The 22534-nt window shown below is 41.9% G+C and overlaps 1 protein-coding gene across 1 annotated transcript in view; it reads right to left on the reverse strand.

Moving 5' to 3' along the window:
- KDM4C (lysine demethylase 4C) overlaps positions 1–22534 on the reverse strand; it is a 328665-nt gene that overhangs the window by 18725 nt on the left and 287406 nt on the right. The window contains exon 19 of the mRNA XM_028150623.2: positions 14143–14313. Within this exon, the coding sequence (XP_028006424.2) occupies positions 14143–14313 (171 nt within the window). The remainder of the gene's footprint in view (positions 1–14142; positions 14314–22534) is intronic.

A 22534-nucleotide genomic window follows, 5' to 3' on the forward strand; every position in this document is an offset into this window, starting at 1 on the left:
ATAAATAAATACAGTCTTCTCCCCCCCCCAATAATTCTTTATTGTTGAAAGTATTACATATGTACCCTTTTCCCCGCCACTGCCCCCCTGCCCCAGTACTTCAGCACCCTATTGTGTGTGTCCATGTGTTATGCATATATGCATACAAAGTCTTTGGTTGGTTACCGCCCCCACCTCCACCTTCCCTCTGAGATTCCACACTCTGTTCCATGCTTCAGAGGCAGTATTTAGAATCCACACAAAGAAGTCAATGCTTCCTAATAATTACAGCAATAAATAGGTAGTGAGCTACCTTTCGCTTGCAGTATTCAACAAAGGGTCTGAGAACCACTCACCAGAGGATAGCAGAGGAAACTGTCTGGAGTGGGTGGGAGTTTGAGGGAGTCACAGAGGAGGAGGGGGAGGGAATGAGGTGGATTAAAGGCTTCGGTGGGAAGGGACTGCACACTTACCCCTTAGCCAGTCTTATTTATACAGCAACCCTGAATTGAGCCATAGCTACTCAGAACTTCTAAACAAGAGACTTCTTGGCTAAGATTCTCTCATGGAAAGACCTGCCCACTGGAAATGACAGGCAGAACGAGGATTGCGGTTCTGAAATGTCCCAAGCCCTTGTCTAAGTGCTCTCTTTTTCACTGAAGTGTTGAGAATGAAGTATGGAAAAGAATGGGAGAAAGATCAGACACAGATGACAGTTGTTTCCTTAATCCAGTCTCAGTCACTCTCTTCGCTCTTTTAATACCAGCTTCTGTGGTCAAAGAAAGGGAGCATCCTCCTGGACCAACACCCCAAGGAGGAGACCTACTCATGCAGCAGTACCTTACTTTCTGGTGGGCACACAGAAGGTCTGCTTTAACTTAACCCAAATGGGTGAAGCAAAAAGTGTAGGATTAATCACACCTGGGCTGAAACCTAAGCATAGTTTGGTCTCCATATGATACTGCCGTACACAGACAGACTACCATGTAGTGTGGAGTTATTACCCATATAAACAGCTATTTCCTAGCTTCTAGCCTCACATTGCCCACACAGGTAGCCTCTAAGGCCTGGAATTGTAAAAGGAGAGCGTGTGTGTGCAGAAGAGTGGACAGCCGGCCAGGGACAGTCCCATGCTTACAGTCAGAGCTGATTACGGACAATTGCATTTCTCCCCCGCCAGAAGCAGAGGAGGCCTATGAGAGCTCCTAGGTCAAATGCCCCCATTTTAAAGAGAAGGGCCAAAAAATGAAATGACTTGCACAGAGTCACGACTCTCGAAGAGATGGCTACAATTTAATTTTGCATTTCACAGCCAGCAGTGCAAGGTTTTAAGCAAATGAGTAACATCTGGAGAGGATTTTAATGAGAGGATTAAAAAGGAGAACCAGAAAGGGGTGAAGAAAAACAAAAGGATTTGGGAAAACATGATTTGTCAAAAAATGTCAGCTCACATTACGTTAAATTCAGAAGCAGAGAATCCAGAAGTATATAAGTACAAATGAAGTAATCCAGAATGGCCTCCAAGTTACAAATGTGCCTGAGCATGGCAATACAATGGGAGCAGTTCTACTGTATCAACACTTTCCATGTAAGCTACTGCTTCTATCTCTGTTCATTTAACATGTCCTTCCTTTCAGGTTTAATGAAAATGCATAAACTTTAACAATCATGTTCATAACAGACTGTCTAGTGAAGAATAGGATGTAATTACTACCAGCCTCTTTCCTCACAGGCTAAATGGGAGACAGATAAATAAGATGGTTGAGGAGAGGATAATGCATCAATCTATTTACTCAACATTATTACCCCTACAGGGAAAGCAGAAATTTCCGAAACTCCCCAAATGATTCTTGTGTTGTCAAAAGACTGTCAAATCGAAATAATCTTAATGTGAAATTAAGGAGAACATTGCCGTTCGTAGGTTTCCAGACAAGAATGAAAATAGTATGTAGATAACACACCACTGTCAGATTTATCCAAACATGAGCTTTTAATCCAAAAGCTTAAGAATACATTAGAGGAAGGCAGTGAATTTGGCTTTACTGATCACACTCTAGCTTAGAATGCCTGCTTCAGCATTACATTGAGGATTATTTTATGCCCTTTTCCTGATAAATAACGAACCTTTGAAATACTGACTTCTCTGTTCTTTTTCATGCCAGATGTTAATCTTTCTTTGAAGCCTGATTCTTGCTATAATCTGATTTGCTTAATGATCACTGAGTAGTCAGTCAATTAATATTTCAATTATGATTTTTTTCCCAATATCCCTCTCCTCCTCCCTCCCCCCGCCCCCCAAAAAAGAACTCTGTGAGGTTTTGTTAGCTTCCTGTTACTTTCCTTGAAACAAACACCCATAGTATTGAATTGATACAGATTTGCATGTACTGGCAACTGTGAGCCAAAAATATGCCAAATGTGGGGAGGGAGGGCAGGATATATGGGCATATGAAACAGGGGGTCAGTGGAGGTGTTGATGGAGCCAGAACAGCTGAGCCTGGCTTTTATAGGTAAAAATAAGAGGTGGGGAACAAGCCCCGAGGGATGATACTGTGAAAAATAAACATGGAAGTAGAGGAACATAAAAGGTGACAGCTTTGCCAACTACCAGTTTAAGCACCGGTTTTAAACATCCATCACTAACAACTAATTAGCAGTAACATTAATAGTATCCAGAATGTAATTCCTAACGTTTTCGCTTTTAGCAAGTCAACATGATGCCAGGTGCATTCAAACAAAGATCTGCACGCGTGTGCACTCACACACATACGCAGTTTATCTATGCACTTGAAACACCTTGGGATATACAAGCAGCAGGTGGGACTGCACCCAGATGTGGGGTGCTATAGAATTACTTGTACTTTCATCTCATACCCTTCAGTATTTCTTTTTTAAATATATTTTTACTGATTTCTGAGAGGAAGGGAGAGGGACAGATAGAAACATCAATGATGAGAGAGAACCATTTATCGGCTACCTCCTGCACGCCCCCATTGGTGATCGAGCCTGTAACCCAGGCATGTACCCTTGACCTGAATTGAACTGGGAACCCTTCAGTCTGCAGGCCAACGCTTTATCCACTGAGCCAAACTGGGTAGTGCTGTATTTCTTGAACTTTAGCCAGCCATGGGCATGTTATGCACAACACTGTACATATGCAATCTTCTATATATATAAAAAGCCGGTGACCATAACAACCGTTAATAACTGGTCGCTATGATGCCCACTGTAGCTAGTGAACCGGCCGATCAGGGGGTGGGGCCGACCAACCTCGCGGCCCCTCCACCCTGCCGGCCTGCCCCTGATCAGACTCTCCCACCCCACCAAGAGCTGGCCGCCGTCCGAACGCCCCCTCCCTTCCCCCTGCACAGCCCCGCCCCCAATCAGCCCACCCCACCATGATAGGCCTGCAGCCCCTCCCCCTGGCCGGCCCACACCTGATGGCACCCCCCATCCCAATAGGGGGCGGGGCTGGCCAGCCAACCTCCTACAGCCCCTCCTCCTGGCTGGCCATGCCCCTGATGGGCCCCCACCACCCTGATCGGCCCGCAGCCGCCCCTCTGCCAGCCCCCCCACCAATAGGGGGCGGGGCTGGCCCACCAACCTCCTGAAGCCCCTCCCCCTCCTGGTCCCACCCCATTAGGGGCAGGGCCGGCTGGCCAAACACCCATGGCCCTTCCCCAGGCTGCTGGTCCCCAATCGGCACCCCCCACCCAATTTGGGGGTGGGGCCAGCCAGCCTACTGACCACAGCCCCTCCCCATGGCCAGCCCCCCCAATCAGCCCTCCAACCCCAATCGGGGGCGGGGCCTGCCGGTCAATCGCCCACAGCCCCTTCCTCCGGCCAGCCCAGCCCTGATCAGGCCCCAGACTGGCCAACCACCCGCCATCTCCTCCTCTCAACAGGTCCAGCCCCAATCCGCCCCAATTGGGGCTGGGCCGGCTGGAACCCACCCATGCATGAATTTGTGCACTGGGCCTTTAGTTGTTAAATATTAGCTGCTAATTCTTGTTATTACTCCTAATCACACACATTTTGTCTACCAACATGTCAGTGATCCCTCCCTTTAAATAAGGTATACTAGTATGAATCTAAAAAATAAGGGGTGTGCAAGACTCTGGAAGGTTATGCCATCTCCTTCAGAAAATGAGAGTTCTGCCCTGGCCAGGTAGCTCAATTGGTTAGAGCAGTGGTCGGCAAACTCATTAGTCAACAGAGCCAAATATCAACAGTACAATAATTGAAATTTCTTTTGAGAGCTGAAAACCGACTTCTGCGCATGGACCACGAAGTTTCAATTGCACTGTACGTGCGCACCCACACGTGGTATTTTGTGGAAGAGCCACACTCAAGGGGCCAAAGAGCCACATGTGGCTCACGAGCCACAGTTTGCCGACCACTGGGTTAGAGCATCGTCCTGATATGCCAAAGTTGCAGGTTCAATCCCCAGTCAGGGCACATACAAGAATCAACCAATAAATGCATAAATAAACCAATGTGGGTGTTTTTTTTTTTCTCTCTCTCTCAAATCAATTAAAAAAAATTAGCCCAGCCAAGTGTCAACCTATGAACCAGGAAGTCAAGGTTCGATTCCCAGTCAGGTCACAGGCCCAGTTTGCAGGCTCAATCCCCAGTGTGGGATGTGCAGGAGGCAGCTGATCAATGATTCTCTCTCATCACTGATGTTTCTATCTTTCTTTCCTTCTCTCTTCCTCTCTGACATCAATAAAAATATATATTTTTTTTTAGATTAAAGAAAGGGAAAAAAAAGAAAATGAGCTCTTCACAGGACCCACAGCAGATGCATCACCCTTACGTGGTCCAAGATGTGGGAGCCCTGGGGTGGGGGCGGCACAGACACTGAAGGCGAAGGGGAAGTAAAAGTCCCAGGGTAGGAGCCAAGGCTGCACGCACAGAAAACAGGGTTGGGGAGCCATACCAACACATGAGTGCTCAAGAGAGCTATGGACTAAGGGAGTTCCGATGAGCTCCACAGTGAGGTCAGTGTACGTATGTGTGGTTACCTCAAATTAAATGTTTATGTGTCAAGATGAAAGCCCCATAAAGGCTAAATATGACTCATCAATTTTGGTGGCCATATTGTCATGTTGAAGAATTACTTGGGCAAATATTCACTGTTTTATCAAATGGGTGAGAGTGAAGTAATTGTGTGTGTGTGTGTGTGTGTGTGTGTGTGTGTGTGTGTGTGTGTGTTACAATATATCCATTTAGAGATGAAAATGAAGGGCCATACTATCCCATATTTTTGAAATATGGGATGTCTGTTTTCACATGGTGCCATGGGGCTTTCCACTCAGCCTCTTTCAACTCTGAGACAAAAAAAAATAAAACAAAACTCCAAGCCTAAGCGACATGGGAAGTTACCTGTCAGTCAAACCTGAGAACAGAGATCACTGACCAGAATGGGCAGGGTCACTGCAAGCCCAGAAATATTTTGGAATACATAATCCCCTAAACAAAGGAGCTTACTCTCTTGGCTCTTGGCTCTCCCACAGCCACGAGGACCCCACATACAATGGACTAATGGACTGCAGCTGGGAATACAACTAAGCTAGCCTGATGCTGGATTGGACACCTTTTCCAAAATGGAGCAAAAACTCTAGTCACTGGCTCTGATTTTAGCCAGTTAAAAGCAAAATGGGACTTCTTCCTTGACAGGACAAAGGGAAATGGGACCTTAGAAACTCAGGGTTGTAATTCCACAAGAAAAGCTTTTTACAATACCTCATTTCTCCCAGGCAAGTCTCAGAAAATTCATTTTCTCCAGATATTGTAAGGAGCCCACTTTGATAAGCCACAGATGGGAACAAGCACCTCTCCCCACCAATAACAATTCTACCTCCTTAAGTATATTTCAGATTCTTCCACTTCTCCTAACTTAGTCCAAGCTACATTATTTCCTCTGATCTACTGCAATGCTCAACTAACCAGCCTCCCAGCATCCACTACCACCCACTCTCCAATTTATCTTCTCCACTATAGCCAAAGAAATGCTTCATACAAATGTCTTCATGTTAATTTCTGCTTAAAGACCATCAATGGGCCCTAACCAGTTTGGCTCAGTGGATAGTGTCGGCCTGCTGACTGAAGGGTCCCGGGTTCAATTCCGGTCAAGGGAATGTACCTTGGTTGTGGGCACATCCCCAGTAGGGGGTGTGCAGGAGGCAGCTGATCGATGTTTCTCTCTCATCGATGTTTCTAACTCTCTATCCTTCTCCCTTCCTCTCTGTAAAAAATCAATAAAAAAAATTTTTTTAAAGACCATCAATGGCTTCCCCCTTCTCTTAGAGTAAAGACCCAATCCTATAACATGGTCTTCAAAGCCTAACCTAGTCTGGCCCTTTTCTCCTCCACTAGGCTCATCACTTACCTCTTTTAGCAACCTGAGCAACTCCTTTCTGCCAACAGCCTGTGTATGCTTTGCCTGGAATACTCTCCCTCTGCCTTTTGTTTAGTTAACACATCCAGTAGATCTTAGCTCTCACACTGATCGCTTATCTACATAAGGTTTGTTTGTTTTCTACTACATGTTCTTACAGGATTATATTCCTATCATCCCAGGATTTATCTCAATTTGGAGTACATTTTTATTAGTGTGACTGTCATATGTTACTCTTTCCCAGTAGGTTATAAATTCCATGAGAGCTCAAACCATTTCCATTTTATTTCTCATCATCATAATTCCAGAATAGGTACTCACTATAAACAAAAAAATTTTCATAAGGCTACTGCTTGTGGAAGAGTAAAATATCCCTTGACTACAGAGTCCATAAATCACCATATGTAGGTACCCAGATATGGCTTATCAATGGTCTGCCCTGCGGGAGTTTCTTCTCTGCAAGAGGAAGCACCTTCTGGGGGAGCATCAACCATCCACATCAATACAAGCCCCTCACTCTTGGAGAAAGAAGAGAACTTGAGCACCACACACCCTGTTTCCCTATCCTCGTTATACCACTTCTGGAGGAAACCTACTCTTAGATAATGGTTAGATATTTGCCCTTCCAACTTCATGCAAACAAACAGAAAAGCAAAACACAACACAAAACAAACAAAACCCTGTAAAAACATAACTAATGATATGGGGTAGCGTTTCAGCATAAATAATACAGGAAAGGGGTTTTACTATTATTGAAATAAATTTTAAAACTCTAAATAAAATATTAAATTTCATACGCAAATCATTTAAAAATTCCTTGCCAAGAAGAGAATAAAATACCTACTAATAAGCAAAGTTATCTAGCTGGTTTGGCTCAGGGGATAGAGCATCAGTTTGCATATGCCCGGGTTGCAGGCTCTATCCCCAGTAGGGGACGTGCAGGAGGCAGCCAATCACTAATTCTCTCTCATCATTGATGTTTCTATCTCTCTCTCCCTCTCCCTTCCTCTCTGAAATCAATAAAAATATATTTAAAAAAGAAGAATTAGCAAAGTTATAGAGTCTTGTAAGGCTTCTTGCAAATACACACACACACACACACACACACACACACACATATATATCTTATCTCATTATAGAATGTCACCTATTGTTAATGGCACTCACATTCATTCACAGTTCTCTTAAAGTTCCTATTTCAACAGGGCTTCAGATATTGGTTACTTAGCATGAAATCACTAAAGCCTGATTTGTTATGTGCTAATCACTAGTTTTATGGTATAAATCAGATAAAATGCTTTAGAAGACTTGATTTTATCTGTAATTTCCCCCATCCCCAAAAGAGAATATCATATATAAAGGAGTTACTGGGTCACATTATTCTTAACTAACGGCTAAAAATGGTAATTATCAAGCATGTTTTAAAAACAGTTACCTATACATATATCCTGAGAACTATACTACTGGAAATATGCATAATTTAAAACCCCCTTTCCTTCTGACAAAGTATTAGCCATTAATTTGCAAAATGCATCTTTTTCAAGCACAGATCACATCAGCATTATTTATTAGTGGAAAATCCTACTCAGACCTGAAAAACCATGTATAAATCATTATACAACACATTGTACTATTATAACATTTAGAGGAGTTAAACATTCTTTATGTTTAATGGCCCTGGATAAGATATCTAAATCATAGAAGACTTAAAAACATCAATATCCTCCATTTTATAGTAGCCAAGAAATCAGATGGTGTGAAGCGATTGATTTACAGAAATACACACAGCCAACAAAGGTTAGAGCAGGTCATATCTTCCAAGTTTTCACCCACTTCTTAGCAGAGAGCATTTTCTGACTGTGGGAAAAATTAGAATGTGAAAGAAAAAAAATGTACCCGATCCAATCTCTTTCCACGTTTCCTTATATCATTGTTCTCCCTTTACCCACATACTCTGATCACAAAATATAATTTATTTAGTAAAACAAAAGGCCACATTTAGTACTGGTTCTGTCTCACCTGATAAAATCAGCTAAACTCAAATAAGATGTGAAAAGGAAATAATAAAATGAGGGCAGTGTCAGTTCATCACTAAACAGACAGTATTGGCTTCTACTGGATATATTTGCCAAATAATAACCTAAGATCACTCTATTACCAAAATAATTTAAACCCTATGGTCAAATAGGAACATACACTGTTAATTTATGAGCCCAATATCTTCAGGGATGTGTTATCAATATATATGCTATATCCTGGTTGGGTAGAGGTGAAGGATAAGGTAGAAGAGCTGGCAAACAGGTAGTGGGAATTTGATGAGGCCTTCACCTCATAGGCTCCCAGGTCCTCAGTCAGGAAAGGGCACCGCTCCTGAGCAGTCAGATGCCATGTGCGCCATTCCTGAAGAACCCCCAACCAACCAAGTTCCAGAACCTTCCCTGGCAAATTTCCATTGATTCTAGAAAGGCCGTGGTAGGGGCTTGGGGGGAAGGAAGGTAGTTAGGGGCATCAGTCTGGAGGAAACAGAACAGATGGTCTGGGATGAGGTACAACTTCCACCTGGCTTGAAAATCGGGGCACCTCAACCCTGAGGAGCCAGGAGGAATCTGAAAGTGCTTCCCGGGGTCCCACAGTAGAGACTGCTGCTGGGAACAACTCTTTCCTTAGTGTCTCAACCCTGCCCCTCAGATGTTTTCTTTTGCCTCCTTCCCCTACTTGCAGAGTGGAAACAGGAAGCTGTTTGTGTGAAATCTCACATAGGCATCGTTTAATCTAACAACTAGGAACCAAGTTCTGAGAACACATCTTCTAACCGAATGTCATCATGACCAGAAAAGACAGCATAAACTAGACGGCGAGGAAAATGAGGAGAAAAGAATGGAGGCTGGCAAGTTTAAGCAATGTGTTTTAAAAACACCTGAGAGAGAAAGAAATCAGCTCTAAGAACTGCAGTTTGCACCATACAGCCCATGCACTAAAGGCCTTGACAATACACCCCTACAGCCCTGAAGAATATAGTTCTCATGCTTCTTTCACACATCAGCCGAGGCTGAAAAATGCAGCGAGTCCTTGTGGAAATTGCAGTGTTGGACTCTTGCTGTCGAGTCTCTAAATGGTCCTGTTTCTCTTTGTATGCCCACTGGTGAATGTCAAGCTCTCGCCCTAGAACTATCTAGATCCCATGCAGCAGCCTCCTTCCTGGAAATGAGCGCTAAGTTCAGACGAAAGGAACCTGTCGTCACTCTGGTGTCAGCATGGGCTGCCAGAGCTTAAAAGGGAACCCGGAATCTCTGTGTTCCTTGAGTTCTCTCGGGTGGGCAACTTTCATTCTCATCAAAATAGTAGGAGACAAAAAATTCATCAGGAAGTGTGTCGCAATTTCATAGACCGACAGGTGGAGGCATGTCGCAATACATCTTTTATTACTGCCCCTGACAGCTACAGATTGCATGCTGAGTGTAACTGGGCTGATACACACATTCTGCAGGTGCACCGTGGAGAGAAGAATTTTTGGACATTTTTCTAGCTATCATAGAAATAAAGGTATGGAAATAAATTTCCTGGTAGTGCAAGGAATGTTTCTCTCTACAGCTTCAAATACTCTCTCTAGTCACGTAAGCCTAACATGGGCATTTTAATGCCTGGCAAACTTATTTTAAAACACGGACAGGCTGGCCTGCATGAAAGGTTCTCTTCTCTGGGTTTAGAAAATGATTTGTAATCAGTGATTCTATAAATAGGGAATGTGACTTTCCTTACTAAAGCATCAGGCTTCAAAAGGGAAGATATTCATGACATGCATAAATAGTTGGGATGATTAAACTTGATATTCTAAATCTGATTTTCATAGTTAAACAACTGAAATTGTGCTATACCCTCACAGCAGTGCTAGCTAGCGAGCACCACAGCTTAGAGAAGCTCATTCTTCAGTAGCCAGTAACACTGACATCACACTGAATTTGAGAAAAGAACCTTTCCTGGTAAGCACATTGTGTAAATTAGTGTAGATGAATATCAAAAGTAGAAGTCAGACGATCACAGCGATTAAACCACATGGCCTAACAATGATGATGTAAACATATTTACATTATATCATATAGGGGAATCAATATAATTTTTATGTACTTAATTACAGTCATCCAATATGCCTTAAAGTTTAACACCAAATTCTCTGATCTCAAACTGAAGTCTAGGTGACATACTATAATGGCATTTAATTGTACAGCTTTCATTAATTTCAGTGAGAAGCATAGACCCCAACCAACCTTGGATAATCCTTTAAAAGCTTGCCTTAAAACCCCATGACTTCACCTTGTGGAGCCTGGACAATGACCAGGACCAAGTGCATGGCTAATGGACTGGATCGACAGAGTGCTACAAACCGGCTAAAACAACGTGGCCGCTGTTTCATCGAAAAGGAAATTACTCTCTGCCACAGAGTCCGAGCTCCCGGACCCACAAGGTAAAGAGTCTTCTAAATCATACATTTGTGATGATTAATTTATGTGTCAACCTGACTGGGCTGCAGAGCACCCGGATATTTAGTCAAACATCACTCGGGGTGAGTGTGTGAGGGTGTTTGGATGAGTTCAATATTTGCGTTGGCTGACTGAGTAAGGAGTGCCATCCAAGTGTGAGTGGGCCTCAGCCAATGAACTGAACAAAACAAAAAGGGTGACCTCTGCCTCCTCCAAAAAGGGAATTCCTCCTGTCGCCTGCCTTGAACTGGGGCTCGGCTTTTTCCTGCCTTTGACTCTAAATCAAAAGGGCTCTTGCTGGGTCTGAAGCCTGCGGCCTCACACCACACCTCGTTCTCAGCCTGCAGACTCCCACGGAACTGCACCACTGGCTCGCCAACAGCAGACCTTGGGACTTCTCAGCTTCCATAACCACGTGAGCCAATAAATCACACTCTTACACACTTTTAATATGTTTATTATATTAAATACATACAAACACACTGATTGGTTTGTTTCTCTAGAGAACTTTGATACAATATTTTAAGGAAAAAAACTCTCCCTATAGAGCCATCCAAGATGTCCTGGGAATGCCTCACTTAGTACCAAGATAGCAAAGAGCAGGAAGACAACAAAGGGTGGGGTTACTAGAAAGTAGGTGAAATTTGAAAACACAACATGATTGAAACCTTCCTACTTGGTGTAAGAGGCCTGAAACAAGTAACCAAAAATGTCAGACATGGCATGGGGTGGGGGGAAATATACAGGGAGGAAGGATTGGATGAAAGAGAGAAGACGTGCTCGCAGATTACTATAATATTTTTCTCCTGAAGAAATTACCAATCACACATACTCAGGTAGGTCCCCCTCCAATCTATGCCCCTCATCACTGCACATGCTGTCCCTCCCTTCAAGGGTAGGGCTCTGACCACACACACGTGCCTACAAAACGGCCCCAAACCTTGGCCGAATATGCTGAGTAATGCTAACTAAGCTGTACAGAATTCTGCTTTTCCATTCTTGTTGATTTCAATGCCATGGCGCTTCCGAACAATCTTATACATTTTAGAGCCAGGGTTCTCACAACACCCACACGTACTTAGAACCAAACTTAAAGGTTCACAGAGAGTCGGAGTAGACAGTGTCAAAGGAAAATTTATGGAATTTCAGAAACTTCCAGGATCACAGACATTCTTTTCCAATGTACAAGATAAAGATGTTCCAGGGAAGTTTACCACCTGGCCGTCTGTGTACAGATGATATGCTGTAGATTGGGCACCTGAAACCTGTATATTTTGTTAACCAGTGTCACCCAATAAATTCAACAAAAAGGAAAAAAAACAAAACTGGCTGGGTGTATGGAGGCTTATGAAGTGAAAGGGAAGTTAGGACTCATATGTCCTAACATGGACTGAGACCTAACTCTTTGCTCAGGTTTGGGGATTAGTGCTCAGAGGTCTTTTATCACACCCACCATCCTCCCCACCCAAGTTTTCTCTCTTTTGCCGGCTCAGGATTCACAGTTTGCACAAAAGAAGGCTGGTTCTTTTGCCTAGGCAAGGCTGGCCACAGCCATGGGCCTTGGTCTCCTGTATATGGTCAGGCCTTTCGTGGCCTTGCAAACCACTCTCCTCCTGCTTCAAATGGCCTTTCTTCCCAGGGGTTAAAAACACATGCTCTAAAGCCAGGCGCTGGGACTGAAAACTCTTTCTGACACTTGCTAGTTATTTACCTCTTTGTGCCTCAGTTTCTTCAGAAGCAACATTTGGAAAACAGTCGTGCCGAACACGTAAGGTTGTGAGGAGAAAATGAGTTCATGCACATTAGGTTCCTGAAGCAGTCCTGGCCTTGGACATGCCAGTCAGTGTCAGCCCGACTAACCCTGGGGAGTCTCCTACTCATTCTTCTGGACCCAACAGGTGATAAATTGCATCTGGTTTATTCATGGCATTGATCACACTTACGGAAAGCACCCATTTACTAGCCTGCTTTCCCCCGCAACTGAGCAGGAATCACACCTTCTTTCTTGTTACTTTGCCACCTCCCAGTGTGATGCTTGGCACACAGGTACCCAGTGACTGTGCGTTGAGTGGCCAAAGGGACAACCTACTCTGACCAGCTAAGCACATTACCTAAGGGCTGCAGTTTACACTTGGCGATGGCAACGCAGCAAAGTGAAGCTCCAGTTAGAATTTTGCAAAGAAGCACAATTCACCCTTCTGGTGTAGGATCAAGTCCTGGGATTGTTAATTTGTCTAACTTCATTTGCTTTAAAACCTTCCAAATATGGTCACTTGTGTTTACAAATGTGTGTCTCTTAACAGCATAGAGAAGTAAGCATAAAAAGGTAACTAAATCAATGTTTATTTGGCCCCAAGAGACTGAAGTTCTAGAAATATCTATGAGCAATCTCATATGGTCACATCTAATTATCAACTGCACATAACACATAATTATTACTATCAAGTCATTAAAAACGACCTTCTAAGTACAAAGAGAAAAGCATCAACAGACCTAGAACAAGGCATAAGTTACAAATACAGTATTGAGGCCTGGCTCCCCAAAACGATACTTCCCTTAAGCTCATAAGGGTAACAAGATGACCACTAGACTAACCCTGACTCCAATTATCTGATTGATCTCCGTTTCAAAAACCCTTCCATGAAAATTGTTCTTCTTGTGAAACCTCCTGCTAGAAACAGCCTCCTGAGACACATTCACCTGGTCCTCTGAATAATTCCCAAGGGTTCACTGAGGGGACCGAGGAAACAGGAGACAGACAGGTAGATGGGCGCGCATGCATGCGCACACACACACATGTATGTTCATTCCAGACCATGGTTAAGAAACTCAGTATAAGTCACAGCCCTTTTTCTGTGTAACTTTTGGTACTGCTGTATGAAACCTGCCAGATCACAGATGCCACTATCAGGTCAGATTAGTAAATGCCATGTTCTTTAGTTAAGCACAAAGAAAAAAAAGTAATAAAGGTATTCAAATGTGCTAATTGTAACAGGAAAGAATAGGTAAATTTGCATTTTATGTTCCCTGGCCCCATATATTTCTCATTTAATTAAAAGAATTTGAGGAGATGAGTCTACATTTACTTGGCTACTATTTAGGATGATGAAGGCTAAGGGACCTCCTAGAAAACAATATTTATTTGTGGTGGGAAAACAGCACACCTGAATGAAATAATAAATGAAGGAGTTACTACCAAAGGCAGAAGAAAGATGCCTGAAAGGTTCGGTTGCTTTAGTTAGACCAAAAAGTAAACTGGGGACATGCACCCAGGAACTCACTTACCACGATATCCTCAGGGAACGTGTCTCTGCTGAAGGAGCCATCATCAAACATGACCTCGTAGAAGGTCTGCGATGTCACAGCGATCACTCTGCAGCTGTAGTACCGGGTGTTCCGGTGCTTCGTGATGACGGTCTGCCCCACAGAGATGCCCCTCTCGCCAGCCTTCAACTTCTAATGAGGGGTGGAGGCAGAAGAGAGAAAAGAAAGAGGAAACAGAGAAAAGGACAGAAAAGAAAAGAAATATTTTTTAAAAAAACAACAACCAGTAATTGGCTTAGTAATATCATTTTTTTATTTTTTAACTTTTTATTGGGGAATACTCTCAGACTTAAAAGTTGCAAGGATATGTAGGTATATGTATATATAAGTATCATATACAAATTGTGTGTATGTGTGTGTGTGTGTGTGTGTGTGTGTGCACGCGCACGCACGTGCACATACACACACGAGCCCCTCACCACCAACCATTTAAGCTTTACTGGGCTTTTATTCATAAATACATCAGTGTGTGTTTTCTAAGAAGAGGTATTCTCCTTTACATAACCATAGTTATATAACAGTTACAGTTACTAACGTTAGTAAAGTTAACATCGACATGTCCGATTCTCTACAATGCATATTCCAATTTTGTCAACTGAGCCAATGATGACTCAGGGCCCCCGAGCCCCTGATCCCCACACTCCAGTGCAGGATACAGTCAAAGGTCAGGCACTGCATGTAGTCGCCACAGCTCCTGAGCCTCCCTTAATCTGGAACATTTCCCCAGCCTTCCTTTGTCCTTTATGATAGTGATACTTTTGAAGGATACACTCCTCCCTCCCCCTGCTTTGTGAATAGAGCATTTGTCTGATGTTTCCTCATGACAAGATCCAGGCTGTACGTTCTGGGCCAGAACCCCAGGTGATGCTGTGTTCCACTCAGGATATCACATCTGGGGGCACATGCTGCTTGTCTGCCTCCCCATGGGGATGTGAATTTTTATCATGGTCAAAAGTATGGTCCAATTTCTCTACTTCATAATCACCCTTTTCTTTTATTACTAATAAACAATCTGTGGGAGAACTTTAGCACCACACATATATCCTGCACACTTATGCTTGGATTTAACATCATGGATGAGCCTTGCCCGATCCAGCCTTTACTATGAGGATGATGAGAACTCCAAATACTGCATTTCACTATGATATTTGTTCCTTTGTGCCTATTATTTTAACACTGGATTTAGCATCTTACGGAGACAGTGGTTTGGATCTGAATTCTAAGCTCTGCTTCTTTAGCTATATGATCTTGGGGGTGTTACTTAGCCTTCCTCAGCCTCAGTTTGCTTATCTACAAAAAGGGGATATTTATGTGGAAGGTCTTCTGTGAAATAGGATAAAGTACATAAAATACCTAGACTCATAGGCAATTTGTCCTCAGCAAATGTGAAATGGCTTCATTTTGGGAAATGAAGAACATACAAGAGACCCAGTCAGTAAACCACTTCTCCCTCCTTACTCAGTAATCGGTGTATATGCCTGTGCAGCACCCTGATTTGACATGACAACGCTTAATCCAGCTCCAAACCATCGCTGTCCTGCTCTTCACCGCATCCACTCCTGACTCTAACTCTTGTTATAGCACACAGCTACGGTCCTTACGAAGGAAGGCGTAGTGTGGTCTTCTCCCCACACAGCCCAGGCTCCCAGAGCCCTGTTTCTATCTCACTTAAAGCCCTGGACAAATGTCACTTTCATGTACTGTCCCTCCTACGACAGGGCACATCCACAGGACAGCACTAGGACCTATCTGTCTTTTTATCCATGGCATCCAGCAGGGTGTGTACAACGCCATTGCTGAATAATGAATGAATGAATCAATCAATCAATCAATGAACAAAAATGAATGAATAAACTATGAAGATGGGTACAAACACATTTTCAAAATAAGAGAGAATCCGATTCATTCACTGTTTAGAAACTAGCAAAGTAAAAGTGAGTTTCAGGAAGATGTTCTCTTTCCAGAGGTAAGGATGGATGGTGTCGGTAGGGGGAGGGAATAAAGGAGGTTTGCGGTGAAATTCACAGGGTGTGGTAAGTGGAAGCAGCCAGTCAAGAGAAAGAAAAGTGATACAGACTTGACAGAAAAAAAGGTTGACTCCAGACCACAACCATTTTCTTCCTACTTAGGACATGAAATTTATGCAAATTGACTGGATGGAAAGATGGCCAGCACACGGATTAAATATTGAGCCTTCATCTAAATAAAAATATTCATAAGCTTCAAGCATGACCATTTCATAGGAAGTACTAAGGAAAATAGATTTTTTTCATAGTGCTATTTTGATAGGATTTCTGATTTATTTTTGTAAGAAAAATTTATTGATAAGCATACTCCATAACTGATAATACATCCTCACAAGTATTTCCTGTCAGAAAAGCCCACGAGTCTATTGATGTTAAGAATGTCATTTCTGATCAGAGAAGACAGATGTTATGCAAGGGGGCTCCATCAGATTAAAGAAATGGCCACGGTATTTTGAAGATCAGTATGCAGGCTAAGGCTGTGAAAGTCCAATTTTCTTTCATATGCACTAAGCAGAAATAACTGTTGTTGTTTTTATTTGTTTTTAACACAACTTCTTTTAAAGAAAAGCTAAAATCAGTCAGTTTGAGATGCTGGGGATGTGAAAAAAATGTTAAGTAAAAAAATGTTCTAGAAATTCTACAAAACAAATGTTTGAAGAGTTCCTAAGAAATAATAACACATCTAGAGTTTCCAACACATGTCGATATACATGAGAATTAAACTCTCCCCCAATAACTCTGTGAATAGATGAAGTAACTGAGATACAAAGTCAAGTGAATTTTTCAACGTCTCACAGCTGGTGACAGGCTGAACTAGGGCCCAGCAACAAGTTCTCTCCCATTACCAGTGCCTCAATATCATCAACCAGAAGAGTAAATGTGGAAAGAAATCAGAGGAGAAATAAAAACCAACCAAGAAATTAGATTGATGGGATTTAAGCAGTTTCTTAAATAACTTTTATTTTCTTTTTCTTTCTTTTTAAACTATGATTTATTGAGTATCTACCTCCTCTGTTTTACATACTTTCTAAGGAACTTCTCATATAAAAATTCATTTAAGCCCGGCCAATGTAGCTCAGTGATAGAGTGTCAACCTATGAACCAGGAGGTCATGGTTCCATTCCCAGTGAGGGCACATGCCTGGGTTGCAGGCTGGATACCCAGTAGGGGGCATACAGGAGCAATTGATCAATGATTCTTTCTCTCATCATTGATGTTTCTCTCCCTCTCCCTCTCCCTCCCTTTATATTAAATATATAAATAAAAAGATTTAAAAAGATTTTTAAAATTCATTTCATCTCCCCAGTATCTCACAGCATTGAAATAGCCACTGGAATTTGAAGCCTATCTGGTGATGAAAAATGCAGAAATAATTGCATATGCTCTTGGTTTCCACATATGCATACACATGACATGCGTACGCACACACACTGCAGTAAGTTGCAAAAATGCCCACCAATCTTCACTCTTCCCTTTTCCCACATCCTTGCAATGTGACTTTGAAGCCCTTCTTATCAAGAGGTGAAGTCTATTTCCCCACCCTTTGATCTGGGGTAGCCTTGTAGCTTAGCCTGCTTTGGCCAAAAGAAGACAGTAGAAGCAATAGTATGCCAACTCAAAGCCTTTTGCTCAAGAGGCCTTGTACATTTCTGCTGTCTCTCCAGGGGCCCTATATTCTGTCACGTGAACAAACTCAAGTTACTCTGCTGGCATATGAGAGATCACATTGACCAGAGCTGGGGCCCTAGACATGTGAGAGAATCCAGCCAAGAGAAGGAGAACTGTTCTGCAGCTGACCACAGATGAATGAGGCAACCAGCCTGGAACAGAAGAACCACCCCGCTGATCCCAGCCTAAACTATGACCTACAGAATCACCAGCCAAAGAGTTATCATTGCTTTAAGCCATTAAGTGTTGTGATGATTTGTAACACACACAGATAATATATAAAATAAATACTATGAAAAAATATACTAAACTGTATATAACTTTAGGTAATGGAATTGTACTTATTTGTTTCTTTATGTACTTTTCTGTACTTTCCATTATATATTTCTTTAATAATTCTTAAAACACTAAAATTAATAAAATACAAGAGTCCTTGCAAGTTTCTAATTCTTCAAATAGCAACCAATCCACAGTTAGACCTAGTTAACTGAGATGCTAAAAAAAAAAGGCTGAAGCCAAATTACTTAGTAAGACCATCTTCAATATTTATCTTCCAGTTCAGTAAATATGATATAAGAACTTGAGGAAATGAACACTTTGTAAAGTGGAATGATACACAAATTTAATTATAAAATTTCATCTGATTTGTATCCTATATTGAGGCCAAATGTGATGTAACAAAAAAGGCACTTTTATTTTGTTCTTAATAATCATTACTCATTACTAAGAAATGTTGTTTCAGTCAAATGAATAGATTATTTTTCTATTGATTTTAGAGAGAGGTGGGGTGGGGGTGGGGGGGAGAGAGAGAGAGAGAGAGAGAGAGAGAAAGAGAGAGAGAGAGAGAGAGAGAGAGAGAGAGAGAGAGAGAGAGAGATCCCTGTGAGAGAGAATCACCAATCAGTTGCCTTCTGTATGCTGGGGATCGAACCCACAATATGGGTATTTTATGCTCAGGTTTGGGGCTGTACTCATTTAAAATAACACACACACACACACACACACACACACACACACACACACACACACAGCCTCACTGTCTTGAAACTCATTGCTATACCTGTCCTTCCCATCAAACTAAGCCACCTCTACAGGGCAACACCAATAATAAAAACTAATTGTTTAGACGTAAAAGAGTTTTTTCTCCACTGATACCATATTGCCTTCAATCAGGGTGGGCTTAAAAATTAAATGGGCCCTTATTACAAAGCTCTCTTACTTTCCTAAGATTCTAACCAATGTTGACATATATTTCCACACTTAGAGAAAAGATGGCTAATCATCAATGATTACAACCTGAGTAGGGAGAAAAATACGTCCCTAATACTGGCTCATCAAAGGCATGCCAACATCCAACAGGCTGACTCCAGAACATTTAAAGCAGTGCTGGCAAAACAGGATGGAAAAATCACCGTTCCTTACCTGACAAGAACTTTACAGCAGTAAACTCTGACTGAGCCAGAGCCAAGAAAGAACTGGCAGGCACACAATGCAAAGAGGAAAAGCAATGCATGGATGGGCATGGAGTGGGAACACGGCATTTAAATAGGCAGCTCCTGAGTGCTTACTACAAGCAAGGCACTCTGCTAGGTGCTAAGGATTAAAATAAAGGAGGGAGAGGGTCTAGTCTCTCAAAAGCTCACAGGCAGAAGGGAAGACAGACATGGCTGACCACAGTGTAGGCATTAAGAGCACCCAGGTAGGGGCAGGAAGGGGCTTTCCAGAGAAGGCTTTACCCCTGGGAACACCTGAGCCAGGCCCGAAAGAGCCAGGAAGCCCACACGCACAGATGGCGGGAAGGCCATTTGCAAGCAGAGAGGTCACCTTGTGAGCCTGTGAACCCGGCTCAGACTGATGTTTGTAACTGTATAAAATAAAGCACACAAGATTACAAAAGAAACAAATTATACTGGGGAAAAAAAACCAAATTTGTGGTTTAAGACCTATGCTTCTATAATAATGTACTAAATACTAATGTCTAGTGACAATGATGACATGATTACTACTGCGGACAAGTCACAGAAACTGCTAATGCCATCGCTGCCTATACTAAAAACTGACAGGATTGTCCAATTCTAGCTGAAATTTAGTGAAAGAAATTGTAATTTTTTTCTCATCCCCTAACAAATATTTCTTAATACTAAATTATAAAAAAGATATTATTCTCTGGGATATTTAGATGTACAGCAGTCAGTCTTTTAACAGCAGTCATCTAGATAATGGTGCTTGTACACACTGTTCATAAAAGGACACGGTGGTGAAATGAAACTCAAAGAAGACACCTCTATGACAGGTTAATTTATAGAAGCTGAAATGGGTAATTTTGGGGTAAAATGGTTAATTTATAGAAGCTAAAATAGGTAACTGACATAGGAATCTAACAAGTTCTGGGATTGGAATATGTACTATATTCTCAAATATAATTTATCCCAATGAGTTTCTGACAGAGCAGAGAACAGTTAATTCAATATGACCTCTACAGAGAGGGTTTAGAGGGAAAGAGTCCTGTGTGGTAGAGGGAAGGAAGATTCCTATGCTCTTATCCAAGATTCTTAAAGTCTTATCCAAGACTTTGCAAGGCTGATCTGTGTTTACGCTGTAAATGAGGGTCACCCAATATCTGCCAAGATGTGCCATGGGCAGAGATGTCATCTTGGGAAAATCCATGACTGGGTTAACCATCTATATAATGTTACTGAAGGGCAAATAAATAAATCCAAATAAAACAGCGTACTCAGAGGCTCACAGAGCCAGCAAGGCAAGGGAGCTGAAGAAACAAAGCCAAGTAACTTATCCCATGAACAGACAAAAAAGCACATTCCCATGTTTAGCCAATGACCCTTCCACCTTCTCCACTTTATTACCGTATTTCTCCCTTACTTCTACAAATTAACAACCTTTGAGATATTATTGTATCTTTTCAAGTATCCATCTTATGAAAATTTCTAGAGGGATCTGAGTAAATGCATTAATACAAACTGTCCTTCTTTTACCAAACGAATGCAGCAGAAGTCACTCCTCTAAACCTGCCCTGTAATAATGACAGTTTTCTTCATAAAATTACAAGAGCCTGGTAAAAATCTCCTACCCAGAAAAACCTAAAGCCCTGGGGCTTCGTGAAGAAATAATTGCTCCTACAGACAAATGCACATGCACACTCATAAAAATGTCACAAGTATTTAATTTTCCACATGTCTGCTTGTTCACATGTACTTTTATTTCTCATGGGTTTTTAAGTGCAAACATATAATAAGTGGGAAATAGTGGTAAGCAGTTTCCCAGCAGAATTAGGTCTTACTCACTTTAACGTGTATAGAAGTATAACAAATAGACTGCAGAAGAAAGTGGGGGTGGGGGGGACTAATTCTTTTCCATCTGAGTCATGAGCTCACCTCATGGTCTTGTTTGGGAGGTAAGTGAAGAGAACTAGAATGGGAGAACTGTGCTTCCCTGTGTTAATGTAGCAAACTCTCACTAGGTAAGCACCTCCTACTTCCTACTCTGAAGAGTAAGCAACCTGCTACATAAAGAGCAGGGAGGAAGCTCACAGCAGGTAGACTGGTGGAGCTGGAGGGCTGTGGCGGCATCCCACTGCTAAGACGGAACCTGTTGTGCGTTCCTAAGACACGTTCACTCTCATTAGTTGCTAGAGAACAGGTGAGTCTTCCCTGGATGCCTGCTCCGGGAAGCTCTGCCTTGGTATTTATATTTCAGGAGCCCTCGAGCTTCTTGTATAGCAAGAGTGAAATTGGGGGAGAACTATAACTTCAAAAAATCTCAATAATTTAAATAATTCTATGTGTATGTGTAGAAATTAACAAACTGATTCTAAAATTTATCTGAAAATGCAAAGCATCTAAAATACTCCAAACAATCTTGAAAAAAATGTTGAAGAAATTACAAGTTGGGGGAACTGAGGGGGGAAAGCATTTGTTCAATTATAAGATAATACAACAATTTTGTTTCATTATCTTGGATGAGACATTTTCATTAGGAGAAGCAAGGGGCATAAGGTATTACTATATGGTACTCTTGCCAATAATGATTTTTAAATCTCAATTAAAGTTTGTGAATGGAATAAAAATAGCTAAAATAGATGCAAAATTTTTGTAAGGAAGTCAACCCAAAGCAAAACAGACTAATTAAATGGTTTAACAGTTTTTCTATGTCACCAAGAAGGAAGCCCAGGTAAATAATGAAACCATGTAAACTAATCCAAGCCATAGTCTCAAGTTGGAAAAATGCCAAAATAGCACAGTCTAAATGCCATGTGCTCTGGCTCTAATGACCTGGAAGTTCTGTAACTTCTAATGGCTTTTTAACCCTTTGAAGTTCCATTTCATCAGCTATAAAAAATAAATACAATCATAATACCTCCACACAAGATTATTTACTGTGAGGCCCAAATGAGATAATGTACTATGTATGAAAATGCACAGAAACTATAAAGGCACTATACACGTTATTATTTGTATTTACTTTATGTACATTGATACACTGCTACCAACAAAGGAAATGGTCATCTTGAACAGGAGAGAAAAATAGGGTGGAATAGGTCTTTAGTGGTTCAATAAAGACACACTACTTATTCTTTCAAAATTTTAGGAGAAATAGCCAAAGGAATAGTGAAAGAAAAGTCAGCCAAAAGCTTTCTCCTG

Source organism: Eptesicus fuscus, chromosome 15 (genome assembly GCF_027574615.1).
Source record: "Eptesicus fuscus isolate TK198812 chromosome 15, DD_ASM_mEF_20220401, whole genome shotgun sequence".
In the NCBI taxonomy this organism is placed as follows: Eukaryota; Metazoa; Chordata; class Mammalia; order Chiroptera; family Vespertilionidae; genus Eptesicus; species Eptesicus fuscus.